This window comes from Gordionus sp. m RMFG-2023, chromosome 1 (assembly GCF_954871325.1).
Source record: "Gordionus sp. m RMFG-2023 chromosome 1, tfGorSpeb1-WG-v2, whole genome shotgun sequence".
Taxonomy (NCBI): domain Eukaryota; kingdom Metazoa; phylum Nematomorpha; class Gordioida; order Chordodea; family Parachordodidae; genus Gordionus; species Gordionus sp. m RMFG-2023.
In genome coordinates this window covers 47,117,939-47,140,691 of record NC_088775.1, presented here as the reverse complement: position 1 = coordinate 47,140,691, position 22,753 = coordinate 47,117,939, and the positions used below count along the sequence as shown (strand labels likewise).

At 26.0% G+C, this 22,753-nt stretch overlaps 1 protein-coding gene across 2 annotated transcripts in view; it reads left to right on the top strand.

Annotated features, from left to right (window-relative positions):
• LOC135922803 (serine/threonine-protein kinase PRP4 homolog) overlaps positions 1-22,485 on the top strand; it is a 58,917-nt gene extending 36,432 nt beyond the window's left edge. The window contains exons 6-15 of one of the 2 annotated variants that reach the window (XM_065457279.1): positions 3,950-4,043; positions 11,830-11,977; positions 12,080-12,217; positions 14,505-14,658; positions 14,765-14,879; positions 14,979-15,220; positions 21,477-21,572; positions 21,870-21,924; positions 22,055-22,227; positions 22,471-22,485. In XM_065457279.1, the coding sequence (XP_065313351.1) occupies positions 3,950-4,043; positions 11,830-11,977; positions 12,080-12,217; positions 14,505-14,658; positions 14,765-14,879; positions 14,979-15,220; positions 21,477-21,572; positions 21,870-21,917 (1,035 nt within the window). In that variant the 3' untranslated portion in view covers positions 21,918-21,924; positions 22,055-22,227; positions 22,471-22,485. Of the gene's footprint in view, positions 1-3,949; positions 4,044-11,829; positions 11,978-12,079; positions 12,218-14,504; positions 14,659-14,764; positions 14,880-14,978; positions 15,221-21,476; positions 21,850-21,869; positions 21,925-22,054; positions 22,228-22,470 lie in introns of those variants that run through there. The other variant, XM_065457278.1, reaches the window with a different exon arrangement.
• Positions 22,486-22,753: the final 268 nt, after the last annotated feature.

The window sequence follows — 22,753 nt, the reverse complement described above, 5'->3', positions numbered from 1 at the left end:
ATTTTTTATATTTTATTCAGTCGCACAATCATAATATCTTATAAAATATCATCCTTATTGTTATGTTCTATCCCCCCCCCCCTTATTTCTTTTATTTTTGTTTCTACTTGTTTCTTTTGTTTTCCCATCTTCCTTTATTTTGTTATGAAATTAATATATTATACCTTATTTTTATATTGCATTTGAAACTGGTTCTTACCAGTTTCATGAATGATTATATCGCGATTAAATAACAACTTTTTTTTTCCTTTTTGTTTTAAAAATTATAAAGGTGGAAAACAAAACACCATTAATGATGAATGATTTTTCGTGCGTTTTAAATTGAATTTCTTTTTTTGTTGTAATTTCACTTATTCGAATAAACTTTGAAAATTACGTTGTCCAAGTGATTTCATGACTAAATCGATAAAACCCGGCCCCCTGGATCCAGTCATTGACCATTCCGGACCCCCGATCACGGACTGTATTATTCCCATTCAGACTGGGGGACCCATCGGTCCAAACACAACACTTATATTTCCACGTATTATACAATATATATTTCAAAGATGAAAATCCACGTTCTACGCAGATCTAAAATAGTTATATCTTATTGTATTCATGTCAGCGGTACAGCCATGGACGAATCTAGACAAGATATATAATTCTGGATATATTGAAGAATTTTAAAATATTTGTATCTTTATCTCTTAACTTCTGAGAACTTTTCTATTAATGATGCAATAGGCATTTTTTTGATCCCCCTTTCTATCTGATGTTAATTTGATTTTCTTTCTCTATCTAAAAGTAAAATTTCAAGATCATCAATGTTGCTATCATTATAATTATTATCACTACAACCAGTCATAGCCTCCAATATATTGTAAATGATGAAGTTTTGTGTATGCCATAAATCCTTAAGATGGGCTTTTTGTTTTGCTCAATACTCAAGAAAACTTGATATCGAGGGTCTAAATATATAGAAGCAAATACAACACTATTTTGCAAATATTGTTGCTCTTAAATTTTCATGTTTTCTTATATTTCATATGAAAAAGGACTAGTAAATCTTTCTATAAATTAGATGAACATAATTGATCGTAATCTTAATGTTGTTATTTTTAAAGGAACTAATACACTAGTAAGGTCCTTATTGGTACCAATCATATTCTTACAAAATAACTTCACATGCTTCTATGATGAAATCATTATAGAAATCTTTCACACTTAATAATCTTTTTACCATCATACAAATTGAGGATCAATGTGCAATGCAATTTAATATTGCCATTGACCTTTTCATTGATTTTAATATTCTTACAATTGTGAGAGTTCTTAAATAAGTTTTAAAGTGATATTTTAGGCATTCATTAATAGCCTATTGTAGAGTATGGGCTGCACATCTGATGCAATATATATTTGTGGGGAAATCTATTAATAAATCACATAATAAAATATTATTACCTACACTAGTAAATAATTTATGATATCAATCTCTAAATTAAATGGAAGTCCAGGAAGAAAATTGAAAGAAAAATGCGAAGATAAAATAAATGATTCCACGAAAAAAAGTTAAAAAAATTTATATTATTTTTTAAAAAAATATTTGTTTTTAAATTTTTTTATGACACCTACCCTTGGACCCTTCACTTTTAAAAAAGGTCCGAGTTCGGGTACAGACAAAATATGAGTGTCCGGCTTCACATCCCTGTAATCAATATTTATTACAGTTTGAAGTTTGGATTAAGTTAAATCGTAAAATTGTTTTTTCTGCTATTTCAATTCTCAAATAATTTTTTTATGTACCACTTTAAATAAAGAAAAAAAATTTTCGACAGAAGCTGATAATGAATATGATGTGGACAATGTTTTACTATACCTTTATATTATATTTGTGAATTTTAATCTCACATGACAATCACCATTCAAGTGTTTTCAATTTATTTAGAATGTAATCTGATTTTTGCGAATGGGTCAAACCTTATCTGGAACCTTACCAAAATTGGAGACATTGATGTTTGGAAATATCAATTTGCCATTTTTTATTATTTGCTAAATTATATTTCAATTTTAGCCAAGATTTCAAATAAATTAAAGGTTTTATAACAAAATGGCATTAATAAATGAACCGATGTTCTTTTATCAACATTATACCTTGCATAGTTAAAATTAGATTTATAAATATGAACTAGGGTTTTACATTTGTGAGGACATTAGATATATTTAGGGCTGTGTCGATCCACATATTTTTACCGATCCTATATTGCTTCAAAACCAATCCGATATTTATATTGATTTTTCACCACCCCTCTTTGAACCAAATGTAATTAAGAAATCAATATTTTTTATGCAAAAGAATTATGCGTTTAATTTAATTTTTTTATTTCAACAATAATAAATTATATTATAATAGATAAAATAAATATAATAATTTATCATTTTATGTTGGTTTATAAAATTGTAATATTTATCATATAAAATTATAATATATTAGATTTTTTAAAATTAATATAAGAACCTCTAGATTTTCAGGCAAAGGATCAGAATATTTCCACTAATATTAGTTTTATTAAGAATAGTTGATATTGTTATCTGACTTTCAGAGCTCTTTTTTTTTTAAATTTTATTTGTTTTTTCTAATATTTCTCATATATTTTTGTATTAGCTTTTCGAATTCCGTTTGATGGAATCGCTTTTTATGTTTCCGAATATTTGTTGTATTAAATGAATTTTTCATTAATCCTTCCCATGAAATTAGAATTCCGCAGATAACGCATTTTGCAAAATTATATTTATCTTTATCAAAATAATTCTTTTATTTAAAGTATAAATAATAAAATTGGTATTATTTTTTAAAAAAATTTAAAATAAATAAAACTTTGGGTGTTCCTTTCTATTTTTATGAAAAAACTTTTAAAATCTATTTAAAAAAATAAATAAAATTATCTAGAAAATATTATTAATTAATGTAAAATAGAAACTCACCGAAACTCCGAAAAATTTATTATTTTTATTAAAAAAATAATAAATATGATGTAATAATAATTCAAAGTTTCATTACTCAAAAGTTTTAAGAATTGCATTTTTAGTAAATGGATCGGATCGGGTTTTTACAGATATCGGCCCGATCCGATATTTTTGGAAAACGCTAAATATCGGTACCGATTCGATATTTAATATTGCCACTGTTCTAGATATTTAATAGCAAAACTATATATGGGCTAGGAGTAGCATATATCAGTTATCTGGTTTGATAATTTTATTTATACTAGGTGTAAATATAGGCTTATTGGTAAATTACAAAATTTATTTTACCAGTAAATTAATTAAAATAAAATTTAATTTATAATATTATTGGAAATTTTGTTATTAACTGATAAATTATTTTTTAAATACTGATCATTTAGTATAAAATAATGAGGAAATAATAATTTATATGTTCAAACGTCTTTATATTTTGATAAATAACGGCTAACAAAACTAATATTAGCTATCCTATTATATTTAAAAAGTTTTCTAATATAAGTAACACAAGATTTTTATTATTTTTGTAGCTACAACACTAAGCCACATCTATAAATGTTATTTTATATTAAAATAAGGTCGATGAAAGTATTGCATTTTTCATTTTTTTAGAAATTAAGTTTTTAAGTCTTTCCTTGGTAATTAAAACCTTATTTATCAGATTTCATTTTAAATCAAGGTTATTAAATTAATTTTATCAGCATGGCAATGATATTGTAATTTTTTATAAAATTATATTTTATTACAAAATATTGAGGCTGACGTGAGCAATGCACAGTCCTTGCCTTTCTAAGGATAGAGTCCTTGTGTCGCCTCCCATACTGAAAATAGAGCACTCTTTTGGCCTTAACCTTTTTCGTCAAGAATACTCTGAATCTGGACGTATTATATTATAAATTTGCTTATCTAATACTTTATATTTAAATGTTTGTTTATAATTATTTAGCTTATCATTCCAAACGACATAAATCCCCCTTTGATTCAGGATAAAGATTCTAACATACTCAACGATAACTACGACGATTCTGAAGGATATTATAGTAAGTATAAATACAAATCATATAATATTTTTCTAACAATTGTGATATATTATCCTGTATTTTAATATAAAACATATTAGAAATCTATTCTCGGTTCATCCTTTGTATTTAGAAAATTTATATTATGTAGTATTGTTAACGAATTTTTTTAGTCGGAAACTGCCACAGGGTTGAAAATTCAGTCAATTCGAGGCAAATGCTTCTTATCCTCCTACAGAAATCTGTCCTCTGGGGGGGGGGGGGTTATGGAGAAAGATTGTCATTGAAATTGGAGATGAAAACGCTAGGGGTATTTTAAAAAATGGAGGGGGTAATTATAATTTGGATTTTTACTAACTTTGATTTGGTAGAAGGGAGTATAGGGGTTAATAAAATTCGATTAAGGGGTAATATCGTAAATGGTCTAGGAAGTGTAAAAGTATCTGCCACCTCTCATGTAGGTACTGACCTAAGTTGAGTTTGTCTTATTTTTATAAAAATATATTAAAACACAATAGATTATAGTTATTTAATGGTTAAGCAAATAATAATTATTCATACAGAGAGTTATCAGATTATCTCCATAGCGTTGTGATGGAAGATCCCTTTTGCCACTTAAAACCACTCAAAAAATGTAATTAATTTATATAGGGCTCTCATCTATAAATATTGTAAAAATAGGTAGTTTATGCAACATTTTTTTGTACTATTTAAGCTTTCTGTAAATGGCATGTTATGGGTATTAGACTCCATCAGAACAGGTATTCAAACCCGAATCGAATCTGAACCCCGTTTATAATATTTGCAAAACCCCCGAATCCGTGAATTTTATTTGAACCCTGGTTCAACTGGGTTTTATTGTTTAGAATCATATATTAAGATATGTGTTTAAATACAAATATTAGTAATTTAATTGAGAATTTATAATATTTTCAAATTTCCAATTAAGTGAAGTGTTGATAAATTTTTAAAACTTATTTAATTTATTCTTAAAAATTCCTATTAGAGTGTTAATAAATTTTAAACAATTAAATGCATTTACGCCATTTATTTTTAACTTATTCTCAATGATTATTAATTAGATGAAAATGACAAGTCAAAGTAAAAATTCATTAAATTTTTTAAATTGATACATGACTATGCTTTGTATTCAGAGTTGGGCAGTACCGCGAATACTTGTATCTAAGATACAAGATCCTTTTGTATCTTGTACTCAGTATCTTTTTGACATTATTAATAAGATACTAGTATCTGTATCTAAGATCCTTTATTCTGAAAAGAATCTTGTATCTTTTTCATTTTATTGACAAAAGGTACAGATACAGATTTTTTAATATTCATGTTTAAAATTTTATATATCACAGTATATATCTTATTTTCTTCGAGAATCTTATATTAATTTCCTTAGTTTTTTTTTTAAATATAATGTCAAAATTAGTTGAAAAATTTACAATTCATATTAAGGTAGATATAGTGTTGTTAAACGGCCAACTCAATATTTTAGCCAGAAAAATATTGCCTAAGCCTCGAGATTTCGTAAATGTATGCCTAGACCTTTGTTCCTTCTATGAGCAAAATCTTCAGGCTTGCGTAAGATCTTTCTGTGTGAAATAATGAATTAGAAGTTTTTTGTGTGAAATAATGAGTTAGCAGTTTTTAAAAATCGGCTCAAAACAAACCGTTTAGTAACACTAGGTAGATAGATAAAAAATAACAGCACCAAAACGAAATAAGTAAAGATTATATTTTATATATAAATTTTATTCAATAGAGTATCATTACCAATTTTATGTAATATTTTTTTAATTTGTAGGATGATTAACACTCATGGTAGTAAAATTTAAATTATGGAAATAAGTTCCCGTAAATCAAATCGAAATCTAAAAATTTTATATAGAAATTTTTTAAAAATAAAAGTTAAAAAAGACAATGTACAGGCTAGATGTAAAACATGTATAAACAAAAAAAAGGATAAATGGTTAAATAAAAATTTTGTTAAACATATTAAAGTATATTATTTATGTGTGGTTAAAAAGAGCATAAGTTATCTTGAATATTGAAGTTTATAATATTGCTACCTTTATTAAAAGCTGCCTAAGGTCGTATGAGAAATTGATTTTAAGAAAATATTTTTCTATGATTTGAATATAATAAGGTTTTTTGACATCAATATCACATCCATATTTTAAGAACTTATGAATTGAGTCAGAAGTTAAAAACAAATACTTTCAAAATATAATAATAAAAAAGTTCTAATTGTAGACCAGAGTATATAATCAAGCTCAAACTATAACACCGATACATTTAACGATTATTTTTCTTTTGGTGAAACAAATGTTGCTAAGTTCAATTACAAAGAACATTGAACGGGAGGCTTTAAATTATATTAAAGAAAGTCGAAATACATTATAAATGCTTAATTATTATCCTTTCATTAAGGAAAATTTTTATAAATATAATATTGCAATACCTTTATCAGCACTAATTGAAAGATAATTTAGTTTTGGCACAGTAGGCCAAAACGGCAAAGGTCTAATGATAAATTATTTGAAATTGATTATCTTATAAAATAATGAATCTATTAATATTTGAACTCCCATTAAAATACTAGTTCTCCCTTCCCTATCTATTCTAAGAATTGTCTATTAATAATTAAAATGCCTGATTATTATAATTAACTCATCATTAAATATTTTATTAATTATTGCAAATACTTATTCTTGTTATATGCGTATGTTATGTTCTTCACAAATAAATAATAAAAACTGTATTTTATAAACTTTTATTTAATTGATAATGATAATTTAAAAGTATCTTGTATTTCAGATACTCTAATTAGGCAAAAGATACAAGTATCTTTTATCTTGTATCTTTTTGATATTTTGAAGAAGATACTAGTATCTGTATCTAAGATTCATTTTTTCACAAAGAGGACCTGCCCAACTCTGTTTGTATTTAATTATATTTTGCTTATAAATTAAATAAAAAATTTATTTTTTATGCCAAATTTATATCGAGTTTTTTAAATATGATTTAAATATAGAATTTTTTTTTATAAATTCAAAAATTCTTAAACCCGAGCTGAACCCAGGTTCAAAAATATTTCCCTGAACTGAACGCCGAACCCGCTTATTTTTATTTTACTTTAAACCGAACCGGGGCAAAAATTTAGCCGGGTTCGCATCCCTGCATCAGAATAAATACTTGGGCTTTATTTATCCTTCCCTCTTTATTATATATTAGCTTATTAAAATACAAATCAAATAATTTATTGTTTGCATTTGATGAAAGCAATAGTATTTGTTTAAGCATTAATATTAAAATAAATGTTGCCTTATCTATAATCTTTATGGATAAAATTATAAGAAGTTTCTCTATATAATTCTAAAAAGTTTGCATGCTAAAAATTCGAACTAGTTTATTAGATTATTATTTCGAATTAAGCCTGAACCTTAATCGTCTGGAACCTGAAAACATTTATTCGTTTTGGTTCAGATACTTAGTCATTAACAATTAAAAGCATATTAATTTATATTTATAATGCCAAGTGAATTTTTAAGGCAGACTTTCTTCTTTAGGACGTTAGTAGTTCAAAATGAGAAAAAAATTTCATAAACAGTTTATGTGTCTAGTCACATTACCTCTCAGATTGACATATTATCAATAAGAATGAAATGATTATTAAACACATCGAATATTTCAATTATTTGAATAATACTATGCGATTCGAATGAAACAAATCATTCCTTTTTTTTATTTAAATCTAATTCGTATTCATAACTATTCGATTTAATTCCAATTATTCTAAATGGATCGAATATTAAATTCGTTAATAAGTAAGCCTATTATATATATAATTAATTATTCCTTGTTACACTCATTACTTTAAAATTAGATAATTTTTTAAATTTTTTTTTCAGAATAGTAATTTATAAAATTTTAAAAATAATTATATATGATATAATTAATGCAATAATTAACAGGATATCGATCACAAATTATTATAGATATTCTGACAATAAAATTCTATTATGTGGACCATTCTTTACATATTTACACGGTTTTAAAAATTTCTGTAAAAACTTTACAGTTGCTTATTAACTGAATATTTTATAGTACAGATTGACACTTCATTTGGGAAGAAATTAATTTATAGTGACTTGAAATCTATTTGTAAAGAAATGAATTATTTTTTAAAAACTTTCCCCGTTTTTATATTCATTTAAAAAATTATAGAAATTTAGGGTTTTTTCTCCAGATCTTTATGTTCAGGACACTTCTGACCGATTACCTAGAAATCACTCCATTCTAACTATAATAGAATCAATTAATTTTAAAGGCAATTAATAATATGATTAATTGTATTCAAATATATTGTTAATTATATTCAAATATATTGTTAATTGTGTATGATGATTAAATGATGTATTTAGATTGATTTGTAAAAGATATATAAACGAAGTACAAAAATATAAAGCAGTTAAAAATATAATAAATTGTTCTATAATAGACAAATATGTCATTGGCGCAGTTTCAAATGGATAAATTTAATATAAAGGAGTGCGAGATGGAAGTTTATTTATCAAAGATGGAATTCATTTTTAAAATCGCCAAAATAGACGACAAAAATCGTTTTTATTACCAAATATTGGATCAGAAGTTTATTCAAAATTATTTACTTTGTGTTTACAGAAGACATTAGATGAAATATTATGTGATGATATAATTATACTTTTGAAAAATTATTACAAGAAAACTAATTTTATGCTAGAGAGATATTATTTTTTCCAATCGGAACAAGAAAAAGGAGAAACGATTACAGTATATATAAATAAATTAAAAGATAAAAGCAAATCGTGTGATTTTAAGGAGATGTATAATACAGTATTGCTGGCTAAATTAGTGTCGGAAATTACGAATGAAAAAATATTAATGAAATTAAACAACACTCCAGACTTGACATGAAAAGGGCTGATCAAATCGCTACCTCAATAGTGACAACGGAAATGACTTCATATGAAAAATTATCGGCAGGAAAGTAGATAAATAAAATTGCAAAACAGTGACAAAGGAGCATTATGACAAGTATAAACCAGTATCAAAAATTATTTGTTATTGATGTGGATTAGAAACCACTTAAAACCCGAGTGCTTAAATTTAAATGCAATTTACAGAAAGTATGCTGAAGGAATCGTGGTGAGAAAAAATATATTGATTGATAGATATCTCAGAAAAGGAGCTAGAAAGTTTTGAGGATTGGGATTCTCTAGAGGAGTCGCTTAAAAAATTAGAGGTGAAATTATTGATAGATAAAATATATATTAATTTTTTTGACACCGGATCGGCAATCTTCATTTTGAATATAGAAGACTACCGTTTAAAAATATCAGTAACAAAAACGGATATTATTTTAAATCTTATAATAATGTAATGATTGATATTCTAGATAAATGTATATTACCCATTAATTATAAGAATAAAATTATATACCATGAAATTATAACAATGGTATTAATTTGATAGATACAAATTTAATAAAATCAATGTAATACAAATGAGGTTTGGGGGAATAATATTAGAAAAAATTTCCATCACTGAAAGAGTTTAAAGCAAGTTTATCGATAAAACTCAATTAAATCTAAAAAAATATCATTTTTTAAAGAAAAGATTGAATTCTTAGGTCATACCATTAGCGAAGAGGGAATCACAACAACAAGAATGTCAATGTAATTTTAGACACTCCATTACCTAAAAACGTTAAAGAACACTCATATCACTACTTAATCGACATAAAAGAATAACAGATGTCATCAAAATTAATAAGATGGTCATTACTACTATAAAATTATTATTATAAATTGCAACTTCGAAGGACGTAAAAAAATAGTAATTTATGTATGCTTTCCCGTTTTCCATGACGGTGCCTGGGAAGAGTTAGATATTAATTTAATAATATCGGATGCTCCACAATTTATTTCAGCATTAGATATAAAATCACACAAGAAATGACCCGGTATTATCAAAGGTTTCACATTACATTACAACTAGATGGCTGAAGATAATAGAGGAAAACCCGTTTTTCCAGCACTGAAATGTACTCACGATGGAGGCAGGGTGTATATTATGGAGATCAAGAACGATAATTTTTAAAAAAATTACAAGTAAATATTTTGTCTTTTTTACATATGGGGCATCAGGGTTATACTAAATCAGAATTATTGGCCCTAAGAGAACGTTTGATGGCCGAATATTAACGAAGACATCGAATTACATGATATGAATTGTGAATTATGTCAAACAAATAAACCTGTCTGTAAAACGATCATAAGGAAATGGGAAATTATTTAGATTTTGCCAGGCCAATTAACTGAGATATATGTCTAGAATAGATAGTTTTAGTAGATTGCCTGAAATATAATAGCTGTCCACAAATAATTTTACTGAAGTAAGAAAAATGTTAAGACTTTTTGTTATTTTTGGTTACCCCAATACGATTATTGGGATAATGGGCCCCCATTTATAAGTACAGAATTCAGTTTATTTTGCAAACAAATATCAATTAGATATGTATATAGTGCCCCTTATCACTCCATTACCAATTGAGAAGCAGAGCGGTTAGTACAAACTTTTAAAAAACATAATGATTCTAATAAAATACAAGATTTTCTGTTAATTATCGAAATACGCCACAAAACAATCACCAAGTTCAATTTTGCTTAAATTTCAACCCATAGGACCCTTACAATTAATAAAACCAATTTATCCTCATCCATACGTATCCTGGGTTTTTTAATATAAAGAGAAAATATATGCAAAAGATTTAAAAAAATAGGACCAATGACGTTTTTAGCTGAGACTAAATTAGGTTTGTGGAGAAGACATATTAATATTAAACAGTTAAAACATAGTTTCGACGATTCCTATTTAAAAAAGGAAGGAAGCGAAGGAGAAACTATGCTAAATACACCACGAATGAATGAAATTGATACTATACAAAACTCGATGACCAAAGACATTGATCCTATGCACGAGACCAAAGAAATTGATCTTATACAAGACTCAATAACCAAAGATACCATCATAAATGAAGAGATTGAAATCGACAGTATAGATCAAGGAGTGATAAAGAACGAAAGTACAAATAGCCGTTATCCAAAATGGATAAGATAACAATTTATACCATTCCAAATATATTGCCCAAAAAGGAGAGAATAGATGTAATAGAATCAATTAACCTTAAAGGCAATTGATGATATATGATTAATTTAATTCAAATATATTGTTAATTGTGTATTATTAATTGATGTATTTAGGTTGATTTGTAAAAGATATATAAACTGAAATACAAAATATATTAAAGCAGTTAAAAATATAATAAATTGTTCAATAATAGTCAAATATGTAGCTAATCAATAATATATTCTCTATAGTATATAATTGTTTAATGGTTTTATAAATTTGTGTGACGAAAAATACGCTTCAACTTTATTGGTAACATTGTTTGTCTATTGTTAATACTTTTATTATTTTATTAATTTTATTTAAGCAGTTAAAATAACTCTAGATTTGTTCTAAAAAAATTCATACAATCTTAATTAAATCACATTATATATTAAATAAGAGTATTATGTGAAGCATTGTAATTAAAAAAAGTTAAACAATTATTATGAGACATTATAAATTAAAGTTAACCGACTATTTTTGAAATGTTTTAGCGTTCTCTTTCCTCTCGTTCCATAAATAATCTCAGTTTTTGGTTTGCATTACATATATTTTACCTAGATTAAAAATATATGTGAAATATTAGAGATCAGAATAGGAGAATTATTGGACAATCGATATTCTGTTTATGGAGTGACAGGCCAAGGAGTCTTTAGTAATGTGCTATGTGCTAGAGATACAACCAAGAACAACCAAGAAATTGCCGTTAAAATGATAAGAAGCAACGAGATCATGTAAACAAATTATGATAACCTTATAGATTAAAACCCTTAAATGATTGCACTATTATAAATAAAAATAATAATTAAAAATAGCGTTTATTATATTTTATTTAGGCACAAAACTGGGATAAAGGAGTTGGAACTAATTAAGAAGTTAAATGAAATAGATGTTCAAGACAGATATCACTGCATACGATTAGAGCGTCATTTTTACCATAAACAACACCTGTGTCTTGTATTTGAATTATTAAGGTATTTACATGAATCTAAATAATAATCATATATGAGTGAGTGAACATACTAGAATAGCAAAAACGCCGTTGCATTTACTTTTATTATCCCTGAACCTTAAACTATCATGATCGGAATTAAAGATATCTGACAATTTAAGAGGTTTAGGGATAATAGCCCTTATTATTTTAGCATTCCTAGTAAAACTCCCTGTTTACATTTTTCATCTCTGGCTTCCTCTCATGTGAAAGCGTTAACGTCAATTTATTGTTCCGTCGTTTAGTTTCTTATAATCGAAAAAATAATATTCGAAATAAAAAAAGGATAAATTATATAAATAAAACTAAGGAAAATATTGTACGAACCCGAACCTGGGTTATTTCATTTTAAACACTTTAAAAAAATGATCTGAACTAGAGAAGCGAATACTTAGCAGAGACTCCGCTAATAGTAGGAATCCTGACATCGACGCTTATATGGGGCATAATTATATCTAGAATTGGAATGTGCTTAAACAACGGAAAAATTATAAATGCTACTCTAGAATTCCCCATATAACTTTTTTGGCTATTAAAATTTTATTAATTTCCCTTTTTCTTTAAAGGAGTATATCTCATAGTTTAATTAGTTTTCTAGTTTTTTATTTAATATATAATAAAATGTCTACTCGGAATATAATCTTAGTCAAGTCCCAGATCAACATAAAATCTTTATGCATCTCACTAATCCATTTTATAATTCTAGTGTTTAACATTCCTTGCTCCCCCTCCTTCTTTTAACCTGTTCTCTAAGATTATTATTATCTACAATTTAATAAACTTCTCTGCCTTATATTATTTTTAATACAAATATTTTGATTTTAATTTCCAGATTTATTTTTACTTGAATTATATTCCACTCTTATATTAAGATCCTTTTTATTTTTTTAATCCTATCATTAATCATATGACAAGGGGTTGATTATATTATTTGTGAGCTAATTTTAAACCTTTAATAATGATTTTTATAAAATCATATACTCACAATTCATAAAAAAATAAAAAGGGGATGTGATATTAAAATGAATTTTTGGTTTGTATGGCTATAATATTTAATTTATTTATTGTCTCCATAATTTATGGTAATCATCCCAAGAATAGTTATACTCATCTTGGGGTGGATTGTCTTAGGGCTCATTTCTTCTAATTATACTCTACCAAAATCATTCAAAGCAACTATAACTATGAATCAATCGAGTTGATGATATTATGATCATCCTATCTATATTTTTCCCCCAATAATATTGATATAGTTACTAACATCAACATTTCCCTTAACCGACAACTTTACCCTTATTTTAGTCTTATATAACGCTACTGGCAGCTTTCATCAAATCCGCCCATTAGTTCACTCTCAGCTAGAACTATAAATCAAATAATAATTTTACTAATCATAGCTGTCAATAAACTTTTTTATGTTTAACTCTTCTAATATCCCATGATATCTTTAAAAGTAATTTATTCATAAGAGCAGGAAGAGTTTTTCACTCCTATAACAGCTCCCAAGTCACTCGCAGTAACCCTATTATCTCAAGTAAATTAACCTCTCAATCTTTTATCTCTTATAGTTTTTACTTGTTCTATGGGTTTCTTTCTAAAGAACATTCATTAATAGAAACTAGTGGTTTCTATTGTTTTCTCATATGAGGTCTAATTTTCCTATCTGTATTTTTAACAGTTTGATACCCCTTTCGTATTTTTAAAGTCTAAAATTTTGAGGAGAGTGGACCCTTATCAAAATTTATAGATTTCCATTATAAATGAGCTCTCTCCCTTTATTGATTTTAGGGGTAGAAGAGATATTATATTTAATTTTATCATCCTTTCTTCCTCTTGGGAGATATTCATATGAAACCCCATATCCAACTATTTTGTTCTTTATGCCCCTTTGATTCCAGGATTTCTATCTGCAGTATTTGTCGTAGATGGAAAATCCTATGAGTTTGGAAAATGATTTAATGATATATCTCCTTTTTAAAAAATTTAAGCTATTTAAAAATTATATCGCAAATCTTATATTTCTGATAAGATTCAGCAGATAGAAACTTTCATTATTTATAATTTTTAAATAGAAAAGATGCTAGAATATGAAAAGAGGGGATGCCAAAAAAATAATCTAATGATATAACCCCTTTTGAAAAATTTTAAACTATTTAAAAATTAGATTGCAAATCTTATATTACTGATAAGATTCAGCAGATAGTTGTTTTATAAATTTAGCTAAATATTAACCATGAGTGCATTCATTTATTAAACGATCTATTTTATAGCATGAACTTACGAGAAGTCCTGAAAAAATATGGCAAAGACGTTGGTCTTCACATTAAAGCTGTTAGATCCTACACACATCAACTCTTATTATCTCTAAAGTTACTTAAAAAATGCAATATCATACATGCAGATATCAAACCCGATAATATATTGGTACTTATTAATTTTATATTACATTACAGCGAGCTTCTCTTTTTTATTCCAAAATCTAACAGGAAACATCAATATATTATAAAAATTTAAAAAAACGTTCTTTCAGGTAAACAGCAATAAATTATTACTCAAACTTTGCGATTTTGGTTCCGCCTCATACAACAACGAAGTCGAAATTACACCATACCTCGTCAGCCGTTTTTATAGGGCTCCAGAAATAAGTAAACCAGACATTTCATTGAATAATATTGCTTTTGTAAAATTTGCTATTTATCGGCTAAATTTTCAATTATTAAATAATAACTGCATTATCTTTAAAGTTTTGGGCAAGGAATACGATTGCAGCATAGATTTATGGAGTATAGCCTGCACTGTCTACGAATTATACACAGGTCGTATACTCTTCCCAGGCAAATCCAACAACCAAATGCTCAAATTTTTCATGGACATGAGGGGTGAAAAGTTTCCTAACCGAGTCCTCAGGAAGGCCCTTTTAAGAGATCAGCATTTTGACTCAAGTGGCAATTTTCTCTACCACGAAATCGATAAAATTACGCAAAAGGTCAGCGTTTAGTTTCACATTTCATTTAACTTACAATTTATTTATAAAATAAATCATTGATTAAATCTCCCTTATTAATAACATTTTTAAATTAATAATTAGGAATTTCTAAAATATTCTGCTTTTAAGCTAATACTAAATTGAATTATAAATATCGCATTTGTTCCATCCTGAGGTCTTTTCTAGATTTATATAAAAAAGATAGATCTCATTTATGGAAATATTATCTATAATTTTTTGGCTATCACTAGATATAATTAGACTTTGGCCATTTCCCTTCAAAAAATATTTTCAAAGTGGTCTTCTAGGCATGTTTTCAGCATTTTATTTATTGCCACACAAAAATAATATTTTGATTAAATAAAAAAAAATAAAAATATAATATTGCCATTATTTATTCGTTAATCATGACCGTTTATTTTTAATAACGATTAAATGGCATCTGGGAGAGTTTGTGTGTGATAAACTCATGTATAAAAAAATATATATGTATTTATTATGAAGTGTTTAAAGAATTTCTATCCTGGTTAGAAAATATATTTCACATTTTTCACACATAGTCCTTAAATATGTGCTAACACATAGTTTACACCTTTTTCGAGTTTTGGAAGCTTCTGGCCAATGCCATATATTATCATATAACTTCTGATATTACCTGAGATAACCTAGATCCTTTTTGTAATTTAGGAGTTTCATTTAAATGTCTCCCTATTTTTCTTTTACTAATTTTACCTGCCATTAATAAAGCAGGAACTATTTGAGATTTAAATGTTATAAGTTTTATAAAAAAAATTTCATTTTTTTGAAGTAAATGTCTTAGAAATAACCATGCATTCTCAATGCAGGTATCTATCTAATAAAATATTATTCAAAGATAGAACCTTCTACCTTTGATATCTACTCTGTAGCATTCCACTAGTGTATCATGTAAATCTACTCCTCCCATTCCTTTATTATATTTTTTTTAAATACAAGGCCTAGGGATCTGAATAAATTTTTTTCCCTTCAAGAATCATCGCCTCACATCTTTGGGTCGATACCATAGAAGGATGATATAACATGAACAAATTTGTTGTCAAACCATTTGACAATTATTATATTACTAGCTAATAACCCTTCAAGAATGACGGGGTTGAGGGGTAATTAGTTAGTTTGTATATATGGTACTAAATATGCTTTATAGTAAAATTTAAGATAAAAAGAGATAAAATGTTGCAATGTAACCCGTGAGCATTAAGGGTATTAGAAATATCAAAATTTAAATTTGTGATAGGAATCATATTGGGTAAAATTAAAAATAGAGATGCTTCTAAATTTTTGAATTTTAAATATGGGCTAGACATTGGTCTCAAAATTTTGTTTTGCAGACACAGCAGGCCTGATCAAAAAACCATGTCCTATACAACTTTCCCAATATTTTGCCATTTATTTCTATTGTAGACATTGACCTGAAATTTTTTTTGCAGACATAGCCAGGCCTGATCAAAAAACCAAGTCCCATGCAACTTTCATAAAATTTTGCCATTTATTTCTGTTGTAATTTAATAACAAATTTAATTTTATATTCCATAGAAATCATATTGGATAAAATTTTAAATAGATATGCTTGAAAATTTTTTAATTTTAAATATGGACCAGACATTGGCCTGAGATTTTTTTTTCTCAAACCTGGCCAACCCATAATAATTTTGTTTTTCCCAAGCCTGGAGATAGGTAAATCTCTGAAAACCATATTGTTGGGAAAATTTTCTCAAGCCCGCCAAAGACCATAATAATTTTCAGAGACCTGCAGGCCCGGCCCTAAGCCTGGCCTTATTTTAAATTTTATAAATATACCCGGGCCGGGCCTAAAAAATTTTTTTTAAAACATATCCGGGCCGGGTCTAAAAAATTTTTTTTTAAATATATTCGGGCTGGGCCTTAATATTTTTTATAAAAATTTTTACATTATGAGTTAATGGTTATAAGATTATGATTATATTATATTATAATTATGTAATGGTTAACACTACCTATTTTATAATTCATATCTAAATTTTTACAACATATTTTACCAAAACAATCAAATAAAGGAATATCTTAAATAAGCCCCAATATTCATGTATTATTAATATATTTTTTTATAATTCATATCTAAATTTTTAGAATATATTTTACCAAAACAATCAAATAAAGGAATATCACTTCTTGAAATTTGTAATACCTTTCAAAGCGAAAAAGGAGAAATAAAATTGATTTTACTTAATATAAAGCATTTTTTAATTGAAAAATTTGTTTTACACAAGTATCATTTTATTTCTCTTTTTCTCTGTCCCAAATTCAAGCAATTACGTATGTAGTCAGGGACAGATCGCAAGATGACGGAAAACTATATAAAAGATTATATTAAATTACAAGAGGCTCAGGAAGTAAATGAAATACCATAGACCAGTCAAATTGCGACTGTTGTAAAACAAACTGAATCGTTTTATGACAAATGGGGCGATGGTAATTCTGGTAATATGTCAATACCCGATGATGAATATTATAATTACATAAATAAAAAAATAGATGAAACATTTAAGGTGGATAATTTGTTAGAGTGGTGGGCGGCTCATCAAAGCGAATTTCCAATTTTAGCAAAATTATCAATTCCTGCTTCAAGTGCAAGCTGTGAGCGAAATTTTTCCACTACTGGGATAATTCTTGAAGAAAGAAGAAGTAATCTTCAACCTGAAAAGGTAGATATGCTTCTCTTTCTTCATGATAATTTGTGAATTTTTAATATCTTTCTTGAGTATAGGGTTTCGTCAATCATGCTGGTTTTTTACTTTGCAAACTGTCAAATATTTATTGCATTTATTATATTTACCTTGAGTCATGAAAGTTTTTAATCCAACATTTTTCATTATTTTTTTTTTACAATATTATATAATACAATTATCTTCTTTTGGTAAAAATTTATATTATAAAATAAATTATATTAATATTGTGCACGTAGATTATATTTTCAAAATACTATTTATTATACATGCATTTTTATAAATAGCTATTTATTTTTATTTTATAAATTAAACAGTAAATTAAATACAATATATTATATTCTCAAAATATTTTCCATTTTTATAAATTAAATATTAGTTTTATTTTTTTTAAATGCAATATAAAATATAGTATATGCTCAAAATATTATTACCAATTTTATGAATATTAGTTTTATTTTTATAAATGCAATAATATTATATGCTCAAAATATCTATTTTTATAAATAACAGTTTTATAATTTTTATAAATTCAATATAATATTCTCAAAATATTAGCTTTTTACATGTATTTTTTAAATAATAAGCGATAATACTTGCTGAAAAATATGGTAAAATACATAGGTGAATTTTTGTATATACCAGGTCGAATATAATTTATAAAAATTCCGAGCCGGACCTGAAATTTTTAAATCCTAAAAAATTTAAAACCGGGCTGGGCTGGGCCGTGCAAATGGTACCTCTGCAGGTCTCTGATAATTTTGTTAGTTGAGAACTGAAATAAAATATATAAAAGTCATAATTCAATTAAAAATAAAATCAATGAAAGTTGCATTGGCTTGGTTTTTTAATCAGGTCTGGTGATTTCTGCAGAAAAAAATTTTCAGGCTAATGTCTAGCCCATATTTAAAATTTAAAAATTTTCAATCATTTCTATTTTTATATTTTACCCAATATGATTTCTATCATAAATCTAAATTTTATTCTAAATATATAATTAAATTTAAGACATGTAAGGATGTTTGAGTAATATTTCATTGATCTTGATTTTCATTACTACTATACTTTGATATTGATGCAATAAGACTTTGCTCTTGTCTTTTCTTGCTTCGACAAAGTTCCTGTCTCTGTCTGGCTTTCTCCTAAGTTATGCATATCTTTTAGTGTTTATAATTTAAAATTCAAAATAGGTATTATTTTTTAATTTTAGCTGCCATGAAGGTCTGTATTGCCTTCTTTACAATATCTAGATTTTTAAAATAAATTTAGACAATCATTATTATAACACAACATTTCCTTGGATTTTTCTTCTATAGGGGCTAAAAATGATAATTTACAAAAGTTATGCATAGCTATTAGTGTTTATAATTTAAAATTCAAAATAGGTATTATTTTTTAATTTTAGCTGCCATGAAGGTCTGTTTTATTGCCAGTGTTTATAAGTTAATATTCAAACTATTTAATAACTTATTTTTGTATATTATTTTAGCCTTCATGAAAAATCTAAGGAACTGTTATATATAAAAATTTACTGTTAATGTTGAAACAATAATACATTGCTCTTGATTTTCAGTACTACAATTTGATTGTTGATTTTCGGCATCTTTTTGTTGAAAGGTATCTTGTGCAGGAATCTAAAAATATAATAAATAGTAATTAAATCGAAAAATTTACCATCGTCTATAACCTTTTCGTGTACTTTCTAAAAAATGAAACATTTGTTTCGTGTACCTTCTAAAAAAATGAAAATTTAAGGAGCGGTTAAAAACTATATATTATTTATAAAAATTATAAATCAGTGTATAATTGTGTATGAATGTTATTTATTTTTCAGTTTGGTTTGGTTAATGAATGAATGTTTAATATGATTATGTGGTGATTTTTAAAAAGAATATAAAAAATTTAAAAATATCAGAATACCTATTTAATAGTTTGAATTTTAAAGTAGCTACACTACACTTTGAATCGTTCTATTTAATTAATTTTGTCAGATTAAGAAAAAAAAACATTTGCCGGGATTCAAACCCAAGTCCAGTAATCCATCTAGATTTGTAAGCGAAGTTCTTGTCCGATTGGGCCATAGGCACTTTTCAAAATTAACGGTTTTTTGAATATATATTATAAAGTGGGACGTGAGAGCGTAACGCTATTTTTGTGACAAGGCTTTTATATATATTATAGATTAATGTCAGTTTTGTAGTCCAAACTACCTCTCCCCTTTTTCTTGAGATCGCGATCACTTTTCTAATTGGATCAGTGCATTTTTGGATGAATCTATATCCATATTGTCAATAGGATGATTTAAATTATCATGAATATCTGTTTCCGTCAATTATAATCATTTTATTTAAAATATATAAATTCAATGTTAATAAAATAACTTATTATATCCCAATGAATTAATTTGGGATCATAATTTTAAAATTATATTTACAAAAATAATTAAAATTTAAAAATTATAAATTCATGATGACATACTTGAATATTTAGTCTTCTTTATAAAATAAACAGTTTTCAGAATTTTTCAATTAAAATATATATAAATAATATGTAAAATCAAGTAATTTAGGAAAAATCAAAACGGAAATATAGTCAAAAGTTGTGATAATAAACTAAAAACAAAAGCATATTTTTTTTATTATTAATAAAATACGATTGAATACATTATATATTTATTATAAAATGTTAAATATAATCATCGAGTTTTAGACAGTAAAAAATAGCATGCAATATGATGATGTCAAATTAGCTCACAGGACTGTAAAGGGTTAAGAATATAATATCAAAATAAATATTGTATCGCCCTTATTTTTAAAAAAACTGATCCAATATTTTTTTATTGTTTATCGTTATTATGTGATTTATATACATAATTACATAAAATTTTTTATTTTATAAATAATCAAAGGAACTATAATACAATTTATATAGTATAAAAAAAATAGTTAAAATTTTGATTATTTGTTATATTATCTGCAACAAGAAAAATATTTTAAAATATTGTCACATTAGTTTGTGTTGTTAAACTACTCGATTTAGCCAATTTTTTAAAACGTTTAACTCAAATTTTTTGCCAAAAGGAAATACTCAAGCTTATTGATTTGGCCCACAGATGACAGAAAGGAATTTCTATTTGTTGGCTAAAATCTTGATTAAACCATTTTATAAAATCGGCTAAATTGAGCTGTTTAACAAACATTTACTCGTAAACATTGCAAATATTTTAATTGAAGCTCTTAACTTTTGGAGAATAAAAAAAACAAATTACACTTAATCATTTGATAGAAAATATTGAATTTTTTATGACATTGATTCAAGGATAGATGGTAAATAAAAATCATTTTAAATATTAGGATTATAATGGCTTTTTAATAATACCGGAAAATATAGGATCAGTGAAAAATTTGTGGATCGACACAGCCCTAATCTAGATAAATAGATATCCAAAATTCACACAAATATAATAATTTTTAGAGATTACCAGATCATTTTATATATTAATTAATATATCTTAGGAAAAGATAACCGTGATTTCTCATATCAAACCCAATAAAGACTTTTTGGCCAGTCTTATTGGTGACCACAAGCTTGCCGAATCAGAATTTAAAAAAGTACACCAGCTCAACGATTTACTTCAAAAAATTTTGACACTCGACCCTGCTAAAAGAATTTCAATCAACACTGCTCTTGCTCACCCCTTTATAACGGACAAGATTGAATGATTGATTATATCTTCTATATTATTTATAAAAAAATATTTTATGCATACATGGTTTTTGAAGAAAAAAAATTTAAGCTAAGTAACAAATATATTAAAAAGAATATTATAACTACATAATTGTTGATTTTATATTTGTTGTTAATTAAGTATATTTAATGTAAATTTTATTTTTATTTTAAATCTGAAGGAACTGACTCACATACATCATGTATCTCGGCCTTATGTTTATGGTTAATAAATAAGTAATTTCGGTATTTATTTTATTTTTTGAATTACTAATTGATGTTTTCCTCAATAATGTTAACTATATTACCAATACCATAATCTACAATATATCTATTAAAATACTTATTTCAACGTTATACGAACTAGATAAACTTGTTGCTTTATCTAAACTCTACCGTATTACGAAACATGCGATAAGGAACGAGGTGTCTCTCAATTTACGAGATCCTTTGATATATGGGAATGCTACATAATTATATATATGATATTTTTTTCCTAATGTCTAAAATGCCAGATAACATATTATGAGCAGTATTAAGGTTTTCTTTTAATTAATGATAATCATAATTCTTTTTTAAATTAAAACTCATTAATGCTTTTTGTATCAACAAAGATATAGAATCATTTTTTGCTTAGTATTATAAAGAATATTTTATAAACATGTTATTTTAAAGTTTATTTTTATGATTTAAACATATTATCGCAACCTACAAAATCTTGTGATGGATTGGATTTATTTCCTTAAACTCACATCTATGCCATTTTCCGGGAATTAAAAATAGCCATGGGGTCAATTTACACATCGGGTCACGTACAAAATAATTTATTTTGATTTTAATTTACATTTTATTTTTTAAATAAGTTATCTTCTTTGTCTTCTTAGTATTATTTAAATTATATAATCAAATCTGATTATAATGTTATTTATTGTTGAAAAAAATATGTATATTATCGTCTCATTTAACATTTGTAGATGGCTCTCTTAAAGAAATATCCTAATTTTTGGATCATATTCACGCATCATGGAACAAATTTGAATATAACGAATAACATGAGTTATTCATA